This window comes from Pteronotus mesoamericanus, unplaced genomic scaffold (genome assembly GCF_021234165.1).
Source record: "Pteronotus mesoamericanus isolate MK-2021 breed Mesoamerican mustached bat unplaced genomic scaffold, CSHL_Meso_final contig_94, whole genome shotgun sequence".
Lineage (NCBI taxonomy): Eukaryota > Metazoa > Chordata > Mammalia > Chiroptera > Mormoopidae > Pteronotus > Pteronotus mesoamericanus.
In genome coordinates, this window is record NW_026555285.1 from 47,993,015 (window position 1) to 48,011,271 (window position 18,257).

The 18,257-nt window shown below is 47.1% G+C and overlaps 1 protein-coding gene across 1 annotated transcript in view; it reads right to left on the reverse strand.

Annotated features, from left to right (window-relative positions):
- Positions 1 to 12,960, reverse strand: part of CPB2 (carboxypeptidase B2) — a 31,030-nt gene extending 18,070 nt beyond the window's left edge. Inside the window, exons 1-5 of the mRNA XM_054586528.1 lie at positions 12,774 to 12,960; positions 7,027 to 7,102; positions 5,399 to 5,523; positions 3,880 to 3,988; positions 952 to 1,053 (exon numbers count right to left, since the gene is read on the reverse strand). Of these exons, the coding sequence (XP_054442503.1) occupies positions 952 to 1,053; positions 3,880 to 3,988; positions 5,399 to 5,523; positions 7,027 to 7,102; positions 12,774 to 12,847 (486 nt within the window). The 5' untranslated portion in view covers positions 12,848 to 12,960. The remainder of the gene's footprint in view (positions 1 to 951; positions 1,054 to 3,879; positions 3,989 to 5,398; positions 5,524 to 7,026; positions 7,103 to 12,773) is intronic.
- Between the last annotated feature and the right edge of the window lie 5,297 nt (positions 12,961 to 18,257).

Below are 18,257 nucleotides of genomic sequence, written 5' to 3' on the forward strand. Positions count from 1 at the left end.
TTCACCCAACACGGCTGAAAGCAATGCCTGGGGGAGGGAGGCCATGATGGCCTGGATCCAGTGGGACCAACTCAGCCGCTGAGCAGACCCAGAGTTTCACTGCCTGCGCCGCACAGGTTAAAGCCCAGAAATCCCGCCTCAACGGCTAATCTTCGGATCACCCAAGAGGCTCGTCCAAACGGTAACATTAGGAAACTACATTACTAAGTCAGGTATTTTCCCAGTGGCATAAATTTCTCCAGAGCTTCTTTTTAATGTTTTTAAGAATATATTTTTGGGGGTCGAGGGGAGTGGTAAAAAAACAGAACTACAGAATTGGCAATTAACAGGCAGAAATGAGTGTACACAGTGTCATGGCTCCCAAGAATTCTTCTTGGGGCTGTATTTACTCCCCTTTACTAAGGCTGCTTTATTCAACTGGAAATAACCAAACATACCCTGATTGGAGGAGAAGCTGCTGTATCAGCCCTTTGGTGAGGGTCCCAGTACTTCCCTGGTTCTATTCCTTCCCCGGTTTGCCTATTCATGTCTTTCATTGGTTCTAGAAACTGTGCCACTGTTAGTGTTTGTCCAATAAAAGGTTCTCTCTCTCTCTTTCTTTTTTTAAGCCAGTCAGAGAAGGTGGTGGTAGGGTCCATAAAACAATCCAGACCACACCCCTCATTTTAAGACACTAGGCCCCGAAGCTTGGGAAAGTTAATGGTTTACCTAATGCCACATAAAAGAGGCAGAGTTGATTCTAAAATTGGGGTTTCCACTTATAGACCAGCACTGCATTCATACAGGAGAAAAAAAATGAACCCTCAGTAGCTGAGTATTAAAGTGGAGGAACACGTGGAACACAAATATTTCCAGAGCTCTAAGAAAAAAAATCCAAATTTTAACAAGCTGCACTGGAGAATGAACGCATTCTCTGAAGGCGAAAGATCGATGACTCTCCCCAGAACATACCTTTAAAACATAAAGCGGCCGCTTCTCATACGAGGATCCGATGTGGATTTGTTCAACCAGGTCAGGGTACTGCTCGGTCATAAAGTCCATCCAAGAATAGATCTATCAAAGTGGAAGTACGCAGTGAGTCATAGAGCACGTTCAAAGCACCCCCTTCTCAACGGAGGCCGACAACTTCTTCAAAGGCAGGAGAGCCCTCTAAAATCTCTGTGGGTAAAAAGAACAAGGAACTCAAATATTTAGGCAGGGTGTTTCTTTGGCTGTTTAGGAAAAATCAATAAAACTAAAGTTTTGAAAAGTATCAAGGTTTAGAGAAAGGCTACTGAGAAATTCATGAAAAGTAAGAAAAGTTCATCTTTGAAGTACCGTATTTTGCTGTGTATAAGGCACACGTTTTTGCCCAAATTTTTGAGGGAAAAATAAGGATGCGCGTTATCCATGGGTAGAAATAATTTGTTAGCGGCATATAAAATTTCTTGTACCTTGTGTCTGTTCTTGTGTTTTGTAATTATTTGTTACATAAAATTTCTTGCACCATAATATGTTAAAAATAAATGCTAAATTTCCTTTATAATACAAAAAAGTATCTACATATAAATAAGTAAAAAATTGAATTAAAAAGTTAAAACAAAGGATATTTTTCTTGAAAGTCTGAGCCAGAAACGTGGGTGCGCATTATACACAGCAAAATACGGTAGGTCTCCTAAGATGTATCTTTGAAGGCTCATCGAACCCCTGCCTCTGTGTATAAAGTCCTCTTTACCATTCATTTGCGAGTTCGTTTTTCTATGGAACTTTTTTTTTATCCACTTTTCAGGAGCCGCCTAAGGAAGCCCGGGTGCTGTCACTGCGCCCTAACAATGACGAGCCATCAGTGCCACCAGGGACCCGGGCACTCACAGCAGGACCTGGGAAATGACAGGGGGCAAAGGCGAGGGACAATCGGGAGGAAAAACGTTCTCTCCTGCCCTGAGAAGGACTTTGATTCTGGACCCACCTCCTAGGTGGACGCCTCGTGGCCTCTGTGATTTTGTCAAGGTTACCGTGGAAGGACAGATAAAGAAGTCCAGGTCTGGCTTGCATGGCCACTTCCAAGCGGGTGTGGAAGGGTGGAACTCGACCATGTCTGAACGCTGACCGACTTCTCAGGGGCCACAGTTACGCTTCTGGACCTTCTGAAATGGGAATAACCAACCGTGGGCCTTGCTTCTGGAAACCCGCTGGAGGTCGTTTCCGGCAGCAGGCCCAGGTGATGGGGAGCGAGCACTTCACCCTTGGGCCCTCCTGCGGCGGCACACGCCGGGGGCTGTCCTGTGCCGGGGGACCGACCCGCCGCCAACCCCAACGCTGTCGCTGCTGGAGGCGTCGGGGGTTCGGCCACCAGGCTTCCCTCAGGAGGCCCCTGCTCCCTGGGTTATTCTTCTACGGAAAGAATGCACCCGGGAGAACAGCCACGTCCAACTGTTGTGCGCCCCAGGGAGGGACGTTCAGCAGATTCCCGCCAACAGGGGCGGCTGGTTCCATGAAGGCAGCTTTACAGAAAACTTTTTATGTCACAGTCTAAACAGAGGTCATGAAGGCAACAGCCTTTGAACAACTCTCCCTTCTTTTGCCATTTGTGTTAAAAAGTATTATTATTATTGTTTTGGCCCTTTGTTTTTCTCTCTACGGTAGGTTCCTTAAGATTTCCTGGTGCGAGTCACCTGGAACGCCTCCTGCCCACCTGGGGGCGAGGGCTGAAGGAGCCATCAGGGCGGATGGGGGAGGGGGCCTTGGATGTATTTTTAAAAATACACTTCCGTTTGAGGCATCCTCCTTTCCCACTGATCTCAACGCAGCAGCAGCATATTCGCTGACATCTACCTTACCTCCCAACCCTGGGCACCAAGTTTGCGTCTGCAGGGCTGGCTCCAGAGGCTGGAGGGAGGTGGTCAAGGTAAAACAGAGGCCAGGGAGGAGAGATGAGGGCGGGACTGCCCTTGGAAGATCCCTGCCGATCAGCCAGGCACGTTGATGCTAGAAGCAGACTGCGCTCTGGGTTAACTAACCGAAAGGGGACAGATGCTTTTGAAGATTAAATAGAAAATTGATTTTTTGGTATTTAAGTCTTTGATGTCTTGAAAACATGGATATGATCTTTAATAGTTTCTGGGCACCTACCCAAAGATGATTAAAAAAAATACCTATAGTAAGCAATGTGGCCGCCTACCCCTATGAAAGAATAAAAGGTACTACAGAATGTTAGTCCTCGGAGTATAGTATGTAGAAAAGGATGGTGTCCAAGGGATTTGCCCTTTCCGCTAACAAATGTGAGGAACGGCGCTTAGGGTGTTATGTGAGAGCTTCCTGACGTCAACTGAACATCTCCCTCAGGTTCCTTCTAGAAAAATTGGAAGCTGTAAGTACCGAAAGAAAAAAAATCAATTTCTGTAAGACTGAAACACGGACATTCTTATTCTTACTCATTTACTACATCCCTCCTGAGGGGACTATAGGGGACTTATTTATAGAGTACTAAATATAAGTGAATAAACGTCTTTATTTAATTCACTGCATGGCAACTATTCAAGAAGAGTCGAACGAGGGTTATAGCCCACAGAGACATGATGCATCGGACTGTTAATTTTTTGTGTGGCAGTTTCAATAAAAAGGCCCTATGCATATTCCCTGCTGTTCCTGAGCGAGCGGCTTGCTCTTAGCAGCAAGGGATGCCCTTCGCTGTGGACAAACAGCCGCGTAGAAGCAGCTTCCCCACCATGATGCCGTCTTCCCGGGCAGGTATCTACGAAAGGATGAACTACCACCGTACATGCCGCTGTTTACCCTCGTCCCTCCGCAGACTGTGATACTTGAATGACTTCCCATCATTGAAATGGAAACGCTGGCTAAATGAACCTAGCAGTTTTGGAGAGAAGTCGGATGGCTTACTTCACTGAGGGAGTGGTAGTTTTCATAATACGAGTACGGGGCCCGGGGCCTGAAGGTGTCGTTGGTAGTCTGCTGGCGGATGAGATCTTCCACGTCTTCCGTCAGGACCCTAGATGAAGAGAGAGAGGGTGAGCTGGTCTCCTGAAAGGGCTCTGATGTTCCCACGTGGCCCTTTGCAGCCACAATAGGTGTGCAGGAGGGAAAAAAATCACTAAGAAACCTAAAAGTTCTTCAAGCTGAATATAACCCCACCTACCACCCACCTACCACCGTGGGAAGCTGAAATTCACCCCCCACCTTGGCAGAGGCCCTGTGGGCAGGGGAGAGAAAGTGATTCCTACACGTTACAAAAAAAAAAAAGTCACCGTTTCCCTACAATTATCAACATTTCTCGACTGTACTTCATTAGCATCTTTTATGTGCACCTACAGGTTAGTGGACAATTTTGTTCAATTTGAAGTTACACTGCTTTATTTTATTTTCAGCTAAAAACCCAGGAGAAGAAGAGACATTCTCCTCTTCTTGTTTTTCATTCCCAGATGTTCTGCACAACTAAAGAGGATCAAACCTCTCGTGAAACAGAGGCACAGAACAAGGGGAGGCATGGGAGAGTGGTCTTCGTTAATGTCTCTTGAGAAGTGCCACGCTGCCGACGAGGCAAACGCTATAACCGAATGAAGCCCTTTCATTGCCTGACATGAACAGGTTGAAAGGCAGCTATCATTTAATAAGGTTTCTTTTCTTTTATTTAGGCCACTAGATAAAAGCTGGGGCTTGGGCAGCAGAAAGGCTGGAGTTCAGCTCCTGCCCTGTTCCAGCTGACAACCTTGAGAAATGCATTTGTAAGTTTGAAAACTTTTTCCCCCTGTATCCTGAGGAGAGCATTTACCTCCCAGGGTACAGTGAGGATGAAATGATACACTGTATATAAAGGCTCAGCACCCAGTCTATATGCAGTCCACACCTGCTCCAGCATTACAGGGAGCGCAAGGGCTACAAAAGGACCTGGCCTTTGGCCCCTGGCTACAGAGGGCAGATATTGGGCAGGAAACACCAAGGGGAAGGGGGTGGGTACCCTGAGCAGGAACTGCCTTGGATACAGTTCCACCTAGAGCCAGACACTCAGAAGTGTTCGCTGACCTTGTGAGGGAAGCAAAACCCTCTTTACCAGCTGCTTTTTCGAGAGGTTCCGCAATGGTTACTAAAGTGAATGACAACTTTGCCCCGCAGGTCTGGGTAAGAGCAGAGGAACTCGGAGAAGGAAGGGATTAGGAGGAGCTATAAGAAACGGCACAGACCCCTGAGTCTAACAGTCATTCTGAGAAAAGGGAGTGAAGCCACGAGAGGTTAAACCACCTGTTCAAGGTCACAGAGGCAGCCCCTTGGGTTTTATGACCAGCCCACGTTGCCATGTGTCATGCATTTATTTCTCCAGGAAGCAATTACGCCACCTGCTGGTCAAATGCGCCATCGGTGCTGATCATAGCTCTGGAACGAATACACATGGAATGATGCCTACCTGAACTGAATTCTGCTCTCATGTAAATGGGCTTTCACATTGGTCACATCAGAGGCATTCACAAACAAATGGGCTTCTTTGTCTTTCGTGATAAACTCTGCTGTCACTGGCTTCCAGAGAACAATCTGCAGTTTCAAGGGGAAACATTGATAAAATAAAACCAGTTGTTCATATCAGTCTCAGCTGTAGCTAAGCCATAAAAGCGTGTATAAGGGAAACGGAAGGGTACTTGCTGGCCACCGGTCCTCATTCACACACATGGCATTAGAAACATTTATTTTGGGGGGAGCTGGTTTTATTCTTCTCTGTGACTTCAGTTGCTGAAGAGAGCCTGGCACATAGTAGGTGCTCAATAAATACTTGATGCAACAGCGAATGAGTGAACGGGTGAATATGTTCATGGCCCAGCGGTCTAAAACTGGAGGTCTATGTCAGATGTTTAGAAGAGAAATGAAATTTTGTCTAGAAAGTCGATTAAGTGGTGATTTTATTTCATTAAAAACTCCATATTCTTGATGTTATCATTGCGTCCTTGTTCCTATTCTTTAATCTCATTACGGACTTGGGACAATGCCTTCTGCTGTTATTTACATTTTTTCCTACTTTACTGCCCTTTTTTCCAAGCACTTCCACACTCATTTCCTTTGATCATTGCAGTAACAGTTTGATACAGAGCAGGCAAGTGTCATCATTTTTCACTGTTCAGATGAAGAAATTAGGTCTGATAGCTAAGTTGTCTAAAAGCACACACTTAGGAGCGGCGGACCCAGAACTGAATTCTCAGTCTCCGGTGCGCCCTCTGGTGGCACGTCCGCTGCCCATGATGTGTTGGCTGTGAAAGTGCACCGCTCATCTCCTCCGCTGGGAGGCGCAGAGTTCCCTGACCTTCCCAGCGGTTCCTGCCCTTGTTGCACCGGAGGCCGAGGCCCTGCTGCCCCAGAGCTGCCGCGGCCAGATCCGACACCGCCGGCGTCTTAATGCAGGTCCAGTTCCTCTAGAGGGGAGCTTCCTCTTACAGGTGGCCCGCCACGGGTCCCGCCAACTCTTCACGGGAACCGCCCTTGAGTCTAGAGGTTCTTCTTCACGCACAGCCTCCCTTTCTGCACAGGTGTCAGGCGTCAGGTGCATCCTGGCAGAGGGTGCCCCTTCCCCTTTATCCTTCACCACCACCTCCCCCGGTTAACCGAATCTTAAATCTGGTCTAAGTGACAAACACGGAGCCATCAATTTTCTACCTTGACACTTTGTAACTCTCATCCGTTGTCCACACACACCTTCTGGGGAGATGGGTCCCAGGCAATTTTAATATTTTCTCTTATGGTTTTGATGTTGACCTCTTGGTTAAAAACCACTGTTTCGTAAGCAAAGTCCTATTGGGCTTCTGTGGTCGTAGCTCTTCGGAAGTATGCACAGGCCTTCAGCCCGAGGTTGGCTGAGAAACTAGCAGCACAAAGGAAGAAGGTCTGGTTTTGGAAACTAGCAAAACCATGTGCTACAGGAAGAGGAAGACGGCTATAAGAATGGGGGGTTAAATCAGCTCTGTGTAAGCTAGACAACGTAGAGGAGACAATACGGCCCATATAATACTCGCACAAAATCGATATACCAGTAAACGAGGGGGAAATTACCTCATATGTTGTAGTAAGATTCTGCAGAATTTGCACTTGCGTAGAGGTTTTAGGAAGAGCAGATAAAACCTGGCTGCTGGGGAAAAATAAAAGAGGATTTTGATGTTATGTGAGTTCAAAATGAGATAAATTATACTGGGAGGGGTTTTGAGATAATTATTAAAAGGAAACAAGCTTAAAATGTTAAAAGGAAAGGGGGCCTTGCTACTGACTCAGTGTTGCGTTAAACGGAACATATACTCGCTCATTCTTTCTGGTCCCAAGTAGTTGCCACGTCAACAGCTCTCTTGAAGGGGGAGTCGGCTTGCAGAGCATTCACTTTTTTCTTATCATGTGTGTGTTGATTCTAAAAATTAAATATTTGGTACACAGGGAATATTTACGCTAACATTAGCTTGTTACATAGTAAAATCAATGGGTGGGAAGCCTTTACCCCACTTAAGAGATTCAACTTTATTGGTTTCAAGTTCCCCACCCCCGCTCCCTGCCCCACCTCCACTCCCCTGCCCCATCCCTAGGGGTCCTCTACCCTCCGTTTTCCCTTTGCTCATTCCCTTGCTTTTCTTTATAGAATGGGTTCTTAAACACACGTATGAGTTCTTGTATGTGTGGAGTCTTAAAATGGTATACAATATATCTTCTTCTGGATTTTGTTTTCTCACTCAACATTGTCATTTCAGGATTACCGTTTGTGCTGAAGAATCTAGTCATCGTTCACATTTGCAAGAAGTTATCGACACGTGGAATTGCTACTTCTTCCGGGTACGCACGATTTTAATTTCATGAGACAGTGTCGAAATATTTCTCAACCTTTTTGCACCCCCTTGGATTCTCAACAGTAGTGGAAAAGGTTTCCTATAGCTGACTTACTAATGGAGCATCGTTATTTCCATGCGATGATTTGTGTTGTGGCCATTGGCTAGCATGATTTCTTCCTACAGGCAGATACTAATCTTTTTTCAGTTACCTGTATTGAAAATATTGCCTACCCGTTTGTCATTTCCCTCTATGATATGCTTTTAGCCACCATTTCCTTCTGGGTTTGTGTTTTTTTGTGTGTGTGTTGAGGACTCTTTCTTAATTCCTGGGTCATATTCTATGTTTCTTTTGTCTTTCTCATTTAAGTTTTTAATCCATTTGAAAATTACTGGTTTGAGTGCAGTATAAAGAAGGCATTTAGTTCTTTTTTATTCTTAGCGTCATTTATCACTCACTAACACTTTCCCCCGGGATCAGCTACGCCAGTCCTGCCTTAGGTAAGTTTCCGTTCTTTTTTACAGGGACAGCGCGGGTTCATCACACCGTTTCCCTTCCAGGGCGCAGGAAAGCGGCGCTTCCCAGCCTCGTCGGTGCTCGCGCTGCCACCCGGCGCCCGAGTGCTCGGCAGGGGGAGCGCGCGTGCGGGGGAGCGCGGCGCCGCCGCAGCTTAGAGCAGGGGGCGGCGTCACGCGGTCTGTGCCCGCCTCCCACCCCGTCGCTAGAAGCAAAGCGCTCCAAGGTACGGCGCTGCACCGCGGAGCGGCCTGGATCTGCAAGAGCACGAGAGCGCCGGGGAGAGAGCCCCGTGACCTTCTTCGGTCGGAGGAATGAACGCGGGATAAACCGTTGCTGGGGCGGGTCAGGCTCTGGGGGTGACGGCGACAGCCAGGACTGCCCTCGCTAGCGCGCGCGGTCTCTCTCTTGGCTCTCGGTCACGTTCCCGGGGTGTGCTGGTCTGGCCTCCGGCTGTGTCTCCTGTCTTGGGACCACAGCCTCGGATTCGAGCTTAACACCCTGTGGGACAAGCTCCTGCTTCCTCTCTCTCCCCTGCCTAATTAAAAAACAAAAACAAAAACCCCCTCCCCGGCCCCGCCGCCAAAACCCTGCCCTGGCTGGTGTGGCTCAGTGGATTGAACACCTGCCTGCGAAGCAAAGGGTAGCTGGTTAGATTCCCAGTTACGGCACGTGCCTGGGTTGTGGGCCAGGTCCCCAGTAGGGGGCGCTTGAGAGGCAACCACACATTGATGTTTCTCTCCCTCTCTTTCTCCCTCTCTTTCCCCTTCCCTTCCCCTCTCTCTAAAATAAAATAAAAATAAATAAAATAAAATCCTCTTGGTTCGATCCATCCTTTGCTTTTCCATATACATTTTAAAAACCAGCTTGTCATGGTCTGTGACAAAGTTTGGATTTTGATTAGAATTTTACTGAATTATATATAAAGCAACCGCTTGGGAAGAACTGGCACCCCAAGATCCTGATAAATCAGTAAATGCAGTAGATTTGTCTCTTCGTTTAGGCCTTCTGTAACAGCCTTCAAAAAACTTTTATAATTTTATCCATAAAGATGTCACACATTTTTATTATGTTTATTCTAGCATATTTTTTTCTTCTGTAAATGGTAACTTTTAATACTCAATTCTTGCTGAGGCATAAGAATGCTGTTGATTTCCTATCCCTGGTAATTTTGACCATTTTAATGTAGATATTTTTGGGGTTTTTTTCTTTGCAAGCAGTCATTAAAAATGCACTTATTAAGTTCTAATTCTTTCATTTTAGTGCTTACCAAGTTTTCTTTTTTTTTTTTCCTTGTCTTATTGTAGTGGCTAGGACCCACAGTGCAGACTTACATAGAAGTGGAAATAAAATGCGTGATTCATAATTTTTAAGGAAAGCTTTCGAAAGTTTCACCGTTAGAATGCTCGTTGCAGGGTTTTGGGAGGTGCCTCTTAGCAGGTTAAAGAGGTTTCCTCTTACTCTCTGAGGTTTTTTTTTTTTATCAAATGAATGTGGATGTCATCATATGTTTTTAATGAGAAGAGTATAGGAGTTTTCTGGCTTAGCCTTTGAATGTAGTAAATTACATTAATAGTTTTTTAACTTAACATTTGGTTTAATTTGTTTTGTTTTGTTTTTTCCCTACCTTTGCTTTGTCATGTTCCTTTCTGCTTTGCAATGCTTACTAGAGCCATGAGGGATGCTTAGCGATCCTTGCAAACCAAGGTAAGGTATTAGTGTGGATAAACATGAGTCATATTATTTTCACATACCTCTTAACCAGAAAGAAAAGGATTTCTTTGCAAATATTCTCATACTTGCAGCTCTCTGGCCGGTGAGGCAGGTGTGGATAAAGAGAGAGTGGAAACAGTGAGGTGAAAAACTGCAGATATATGTGGAATCTGTTAACAGCAAAGTGTTCTCAGGTTTCTAGTATACCTTTAAGTAACTATTTTATTTAAGCTAAAATTAAGCTATATTAGTGCCATTTGCCAGAGAGGGGGGCCCATTATTTAACTTAAAGAGGTTTTAAAAAATGTTTTGGGATAAATATTGCTCTTGAAATATGAGGATTTTTTTTTTAATCAGAAAGAAAATGTTTTGCTCTTGTTTTATTTAAAACTAACCTCAGACTTTGAGTCCAGTCAAGATGGAGAAATAGGGACCAAGTTTATTCTCCTGCCTGAAATAACTAAAAAACTGGACTATATATACAAACAAATGCACTTAATAAATTGAATATCAGCAACTAATGCACTGTTTTATCTGGGATTGGATCCTGAAACAGAAAAAAAGGACATTCGTGGAAAAATTGGTGAGATTCCAATCAAGTCCAGAGTTAAGCTAACAGGAATGTTCAATGTTGATTTTTTTAAAAGTTTGACCAATATGCCATGGTAATATAAAACGCTAACGTTCGGGGAATCCAGGTAAAGAGTACCCAGAGGCTTTCTGTAATATCTTTGCAACTTTTCTATAAATCTAAAAATATTGCAAACATTTTATCTAAAAGAATGACACATAGCAGGAGCGCTGGAAGTACCAAGGAGGTAGGGACAACTTCTGCTGTCACTGCTGGTGGGGACACGGGCGCTGCCGGGGACGTGGCCAGCCGGTCAGCGTTGCCAAGCGTGGGATGAAGGGTAGATAAACAGAAATGGGCTTAGAAACTTCCATGGCTTCTTCAAGAGAAGGTTTGGAATGCATGCTGAGAAATTTGGTCTTTGTCTTGTAGGCAATCAGGAGTCAGGAACACGACATCGTTTGGCTCGCGGTTTATAAGGATAGCTTTGGCAGCGGGGCAGAAGATGGTTATGCTTTGGAAAGCCTGATCAACACATTTTAAATTCTGGAAAGAAGCCTTTGGAGACTTGATTATCAGGAGAGGCAAAGAGTGGCTCTCAGAATCAGGAAAGGAGGAAATTTTGTGTCGCTCTCCGGTGCAGTTTTAGCATTAACTATTCAGCTGGTGCTTAAGGGGAGATGCTGGGGTAATTATCACAGGAGTATGCGTAGTAGCAATAGCTGGAAACCATATGAGCGCCTATCAGTAACAGAATGTTGGTAGCGCTCCCACATTTTCGATTGCCTTCTAGCCGTTATACAGAATGAGACAGACTTATAACAGTTAGCTTGGGGGAGACTCACATGATGTATTAAGGGAGGGAAGCATGAAACAAGTGGAGAACTCTATAAAATTTCACCCCATTTTTGTAAAAAAAATAAATCAGAAAGACAAAGATAATTATATGTGTAAAAAGCACAAGGAAAGTTATGAATAAACACGTAAACATGGCGATTGAAGGATTGGGTAGACGAGGGGAGGGAGGAGCAAATAAGATTGTTTTTAAAAGAAAAGTCTCTGTAGTTTGATAGGAGTGATGCAAAATTATACGTGGATGTATAGGAATATATAGAGAAATGCCTAAAAGAACAATCACTGAAATGTTAATGGTGTTTTCTCAGGGTGGTGAAATGTTAGTGTTTTTCTCCCTAGTTTTACGCTTCTCTGTATTACTTCTTTTTAAACAAAACGCTCTCGTATTGTATTTAGTCAGGAAAAATGCTCTTAGAAAGCTTCTCAGGACTACGGAAAGGCTCCCCCCCTACCCCCGCGTTCTGTGCCGTTGAGCAGAGCGGCCCCGGGCTTTCCTCGCCTTCCAGCACACCCTGCTCCGGGAATTTTTTTATCCCTTTTAGCACCACCTGCCCCGAGGGTTTTGACATTTCTGGCTCACTCAGTGCAGGCCACTGCTTTCTCCAAGCTTCCCAGACCCAGTGGAACAGCCCTTAGCTGTTCAGAGAAGCAAAACAAAGAAAAAATAATTCCAAAGGAGACAGTATCAATTTTGAAAAGCCTAAACATTGGTTGGTGAACCAGTGACAATATTACACAGAGCCATGAACTATTTTCACCACATATTATATATTCTAGAGCCTGTGTTCATTTGTGTTCTAAGCAATTTATAGTAGAAAATCCCAGAAACCGCTCTGTTAAGCAATATAAGAATGAGATATGTTCATGTAGCTACTCTTACAACACAACTTTTCTTCCTTTCATTTCTGTGCTGAATACTCATACACAACCCAACCTTCTATTAAATACCTTCACCCTCTTTTTCCCCCTATGTTTCATGTATAAGAAGAAAATAAATCATCTATGGTCAATATATTTTAGATGTGTTCGGGTGTAAATAATTACTTTTTATAAAAGTTTCTTTTTCTTAAGTCTCCATAGACACTGAATCTCTGTATCATCTAGGGACCTTCCGAAGATAAAACTAAGGCCAGATAAGAAAAAAGATCCTACAACTAGTGAGGTCCTCATGCTGAAACCTGTGATCTGTCAGGGCAACCTGGGAAGGTTCCGAAAGAGCTGACCTTCAAACTGTAGCATTTGCTCCCTAGTCCAGTGCCCGCACCGGATCCTGGCAGGGAGGGGGGGATCAGGTGGTGGGGGACGGCCCCCCGCCCTCCAGGGTCCACTAGGTTACCTCTGAAATGTGAAGACATGCTGTGCACAGAAGACAACGGTGGCGACAAGGACTCCAAAGCTATGAAACTTCATCCCCACGGCGAGTTGCAGAAAAAACAAAATCCTCTGATGCAAAGGGCCCCGATAGCGGGTTACCCAAGAGTCTTCTTTACACACTGGTTAAAATATAATGGCATGTTTCCTCTCATTGCTGCAATCAATCAGGTTCGCTTGCATTTCCACTCGCAAAAGGAAAGTATTATGAGAGTCGCTGTTCGTGGTCGAGACTCTCTAGAAAATGTTTAACTTCTCCGGGAAGATGAGGACGAGAATGAATGGAGAGAAACACGGCACAGACGTGGGGCCGCGCTGGGTCTGTTGGAGAGGAGAGCTGGGGGGGGGGCTGGCTAATGGGTCAGATAAGACACGCTGAGGGGGTGCCTCCTGTAAAGGGCTTTCTTTGCCTCTGTCTTTTTCACCATTTTTGACTTAGATAAAGACATAGAAGCTAAGAGTCTCAAATCTGTGGCTAACGCAAGGAAGGCTGAGAAGGAGAGACCGGAGGGAGGATTACAGGAACTTCACCCAGAAAGATTTTTCTTGGTCTGAAATGACGGACTCACTCCTAAGCGGTCGGGGATACCACGCTGTGGGGAGTCCTTTGGAGGAGTGAATAGATCAGGTGGCTTTGTATCGTGTTTATTTAGGAGGATCGCCCTCCCTAACTGCCGCTGTCTACATCAAGGTCCATGTGGTGTAAGCCCTGAATTTTTTTCTTCTTTTTTATAATGCCAGTACCTGACTTAAGATTTGATAGACAAGATATCATTTCAACGAGACGACCTCAAATCGGCTGGTGTGCCCTGCCGGACACAGGATGAAGGGAAGAGCTAGGCCGTGGCTGAGGCTGCAGTGTTTCAGAGATCTTGGTTGATTTCAGTACCTGACCATTTGCGCTACTTGCTTTCTCTCTTCCTGGGCTTGAATCCCCACTCTTGTGTTTTAAATTTACCAATAAAGAGTCAGCCGGGAGTTCTGGTCAAGATGGCCGTGTAGGTGAACATGGAGCCTGCCTCCTGCCACGGCCACATCAACATGACCACCAAACTACAGGACAATTAACCTGGAAAACCATCCGAAGACTAGCTGAACGGAACTCCTGTAATTGCGCATAGAAAGAAGCCACACAGAGACAGGAAAGGGGCAGGCCCCACGCCCGCATGTGGCGCTGAGAAGCAGGAGGGCCATCTCCGCTGTGGCGGTCCCTCCTGAGGAGCGAGGGGTCCCAGCCCTGCACTGGGATCCCCAGCCCAGAGCACCAGTTCAGTCACCAGCAGCCTCCACGACATCTGGCTGTGAAAATCAGCAGAGATTCCACCCATCTGGGTGAGACAGAAACCTGGGCGTCATTTTAAAAAAAACTTCCAATTTATTCATTTTTTTTTTCCTAAGAGAGAAACATTAACAGGCTGCCTTGAAACCACAACCTAGGTATGTGCCCTGACTGGGAATCGAACCCATAACCTAGTTGTGTACAGGATGCCACTGCAACCAACTGAGCCACCCAGCCAGGGGCACAAGTGTTTCTTCAAGAGCCCTAACGCTATGCCCTTTATTAAGATGGTGTCCAGGAGGATAACCTGCGCTGTGAGGAGGACTCTGCTTTGCCTTTCTCTCAGGGGCGGGGCCCAAGGACAAGGGCAAACACCAGCGCCCCGTTGGCTGGCCTGGCTCGGACGTCCGGCTCGGGCTTGCGGTCAGTGCGCACTGAGAAGGGCAATTCACTTAATGGCGTTTTATTACGAGCTCAGGTGCAGCCCAACTTACAAGGCTTCTTTTCAAAATCACTCGGCCATTAGAGCTGCGTAATCCGGGGAGCTTCCGCAGACATATCACTGATCAACGTTTTCCCCCCTCCGCTTGTTGTCTCTCGTGTTTACTCACGGAGAAGCGAGCAGCTTTAGCGTTTGCACAAAAGTCTGGTGGATCTGGCTCCTCTGTTTTCCTCTCTGGGAAGGACGGAGCCACGGAGCGGGGCCGAAGCTGGAGTGCTGAGAACTGTCCCAGGTTCTGATTCCCTTGCTTTGGCTCCTAAGATGGAGCCTGCGACGTGCACATGCGTGGTGACAAAGTGGTTAAATTGCGGAGAAGGCAGGTTTCCCTTTGGAAAGTCCCTTCCTTTCCCCTTTCCAAACGGCGATTCCCCTTTGTTGCCCTTTGGAGAACACCCCAGGCTACAGGGCAGCGCTCCCAACTTGGACCGCACGTCGGAAGTCACTCGGCGGATCTTCAGTATCCAGCTGCCCTGGCTGGATCCAGCTCACCGGGTCAATGCCATCGGCACCTCGGCCGTTCTTCCGGCCCCTGAGATGGCTGCAAGGTGCAGGCAGGGGACAGAGGAGCTGGCCTGGACCGGTCCTTCCCAAAGGGTCATCTGTGGGTCACAGAATCTCCTAGGGTGTTTGTGGAAAACCCTTGGTCGCACCAGCCCTACAGGCCCTGAATCTCTAGGGAGGAGGGTCTGGAAAATCGCTGTTTTACCCAGTGCCCCCGGTGACTCTTAAGCGCCCTAAAGCCTGAGATTCGCTCCTGCCCTTTCCCTGGTTCCCCTGTTTCTCACTGCGTGACAAGCCTCACTTCCACCGGCTACACTACAGTGTCTCAGTTCCTCAGAGATAGCGAACTGCTCCCGTCCTCTGGACCTTCGAACAGTAGAGTCATTCACTTGGAAAACACTGTCCCTGCGCCCTCTCCTTCCTCTTAGGGAGCTGGCAAAGACCACAACGATGCAGCGCCCTCCCAGAAAGTCACGGCGAAGTGCATGTGTTGGGGGTGGACACGAGTGGGCCCTGGAGGGCGGCGGTCCCCTCCCCCGCGACGTTTGTTTTACTGCGTGTCCTCGCTGTCACCAGAAGCCATAGAGATTGCCCCAGAGACCCTGGCGGGGGGCAGTGGCAGGAGGGGAAGCCGGTAGGTTTGATGTAGGTAGTTAAAGAACAAGAGGGAAGACTAAAGCGATATGCCAGCGGGTCACGTGCCTTAAAGTGGCCGCCCTGGACAGCCAGCTGGAGAGGGCTGTGCTGGGAGACACCGTCACTGTTCCCGGCAGGACCTGGGAGACGCCGCCCTTCGGGCCAGTGCCTGGGAGGGGGCCACAAGGGGCAGAGAGGGACTGGGGGCAGGGGAGACTGCAGAGGGCAAGGCTGGATTCACCCAAGAGGAGGGAGAGCCACTCTACTTCACACGAAGGCTGAGGATGGGAAAACATGAGGGGAACGTTATTTTAAACCCTCAAGTCTCGTGTAACTGGGAAAGCGTCATTTCATCTACAGCCGGTTCGTGTAACTGCCTATCGACTATAGATCTTTTCAGACAACCCCTGCTCTTTTCGGACACTGTTTCTCAGACTTTAATGTACCTACAGATTCTCTGGGGATCTTATTAAGATGTAGATTCTGATTTAGTGAGTTTGGGGGAGGGGCTGAGTCTGCATCTTAATTGGTCTCTAGGTGCCCCGGGCCTCAGAACTGCGCTCAGAACAAAAAAGATTGAAGCCTCTGGGACTCGTACCAGAGCATCCGGGACAGCGAAGCCCAGAAATGCCGACTCAGCCGTCAACGTCCATGTTGAAGCACAGAAAGCTTTCGAATGGAATATTTGCATGCAATCTAACCCTCTTGATACATGATCGCTCTATATTAACCAAAATACTTGTACAAAAGGAACTTCCCAATTTTGACAAACCAGATAGCACCGATTTTACCACTATTTTGGCCATCTGTCCCTCAGTTAATGAGATAGTAGGCGACGACTAGACCATCTCTGTTTCTGTGCCTCGCATGGGGTAGGTTATGAAATAGACGTAGACTTGAGACAGGAGCAAATAGACACCTTTTTTTCTGTTGTCCCTGCACGGGCTCAGGTGTAGGCTGTCTTACAGAAGCGAAGGGCAAGGACGTGGGGTGAAGCGCTGTCTGCCAGCTGAGAGTTGAGTTACGGGAACTTTATTAGGAAACCGTCAGTGACTAGATTTCACAAGAGGATCAGTCCAGGCTGCGGCCTGCTCTGCTCGTCAGCTCCAGTGTCTGATCGTTCGGCTGGCAGGGAGGTGCTGGGCAAAACAATGTCAAGTTCACCCAGAGTGCGCAGCCAGCGTTCCATCCACGTGCCCACAAGTGAGAACAGAACTTCTGCCGCCCCTCCACTCAGAGCTCATTTCCCCCTGAGCGCCCACACTTGATTTACAACCTTGTTACAACGTTGATCACATCCTGTTTTTTTTTTTTATTATGTTGTCTGTGTGCACACATTATCTTCTTGCTGGATTAGCTTGCTTCTTTAGGCATAAAATGGAAAAGTTGAAACTAGCCCCAGGGTCTACCTCAGTTCAGGGTTCTTTGTCAAATAATTTGAGGAAATAAGAGGAGAATCTGTTTTTGCTATCCAATGTTCAATACCTTTGCTGGAATAGAAACTTGCGGAGTACCTACCAAATTAAGATTAACATTCTATGCACAGTATGTGGGTGTAATATTATCGTGGCCCTATGCACTGAGGCAAACTATTGAAATAGCTTGAAAATCTATTTATAAGCCTCTGGTTAAATACAGTTTAGCACACCCATACAGTAGAATACTATGCATCTGTTGAAAAGACCGAGGTAGGTCTGTATGCACCAATGTGGAACCACCTCTAAGATACAAGTGAAAAAAGTGAGACGTAGAATGATATGTATAGTAATAAGTAAGCTTGTAACATAGTCTGTAATAACAAAGGTGTGTGTGTGTGTGATACGTGCAGAGAATGTTTCTCGGAGGACACAGAAGAAGCTGCAACAGTATCTGCTGACCGGGGACTAGAACAGAGGGAGTAGCTTTCTGGAGACTGAGAACAGCCCTATTTAGAGAGTTAGATCGCATCTGTGGTGGGACTGCCCCCAGCGTGGGCGATTTCAAGCGAACCCTAGTTTAAGGACAGACCCACACAGCTGGCTCCCGGGAGCTGATCTGAGCCGCCTTCAAAGCACAGAGCTGGACATGGGGTGGGAGGCGGGTCTGCTTTCCCCTGTAGGCCCTTTGGAACCATTTTAATTTCTGGCTATTTAAAATGTAACAATAGCCTTTCAATTTAGAAAAACGATCTTGCCAAGGTTGCTGCGTTCCTTGCGCCTCCTCTTCTCCCAGGGAGCCTTGGTTTTCCTCCCGGGGCCCTTGTTCCGCCCGCGGCCCGGCTCGGCAGACCTGTCCAAGCACGAAAGCGCTGCATACTGGTCACCGCCCGGGAGGCAGGCGAGGCAGCCACTTGCATGGTGGGGCAGCTGCAGGGATGTCCAGGAACGAGCTGCCACCAGAGCGCTGCCGCTCGTGCAGCCAAGGCGGCGGCCGTGCGGGTGTGTGGCGCCTCACGGTCAGAACGTGCCCGCGCCGGCCGGATGCTTTCCTGTCGCAGCAGGGCCCCCGAGCGGGAGCCACTGCAGCAGGACCCCTCGGCACACCCGCCCCCC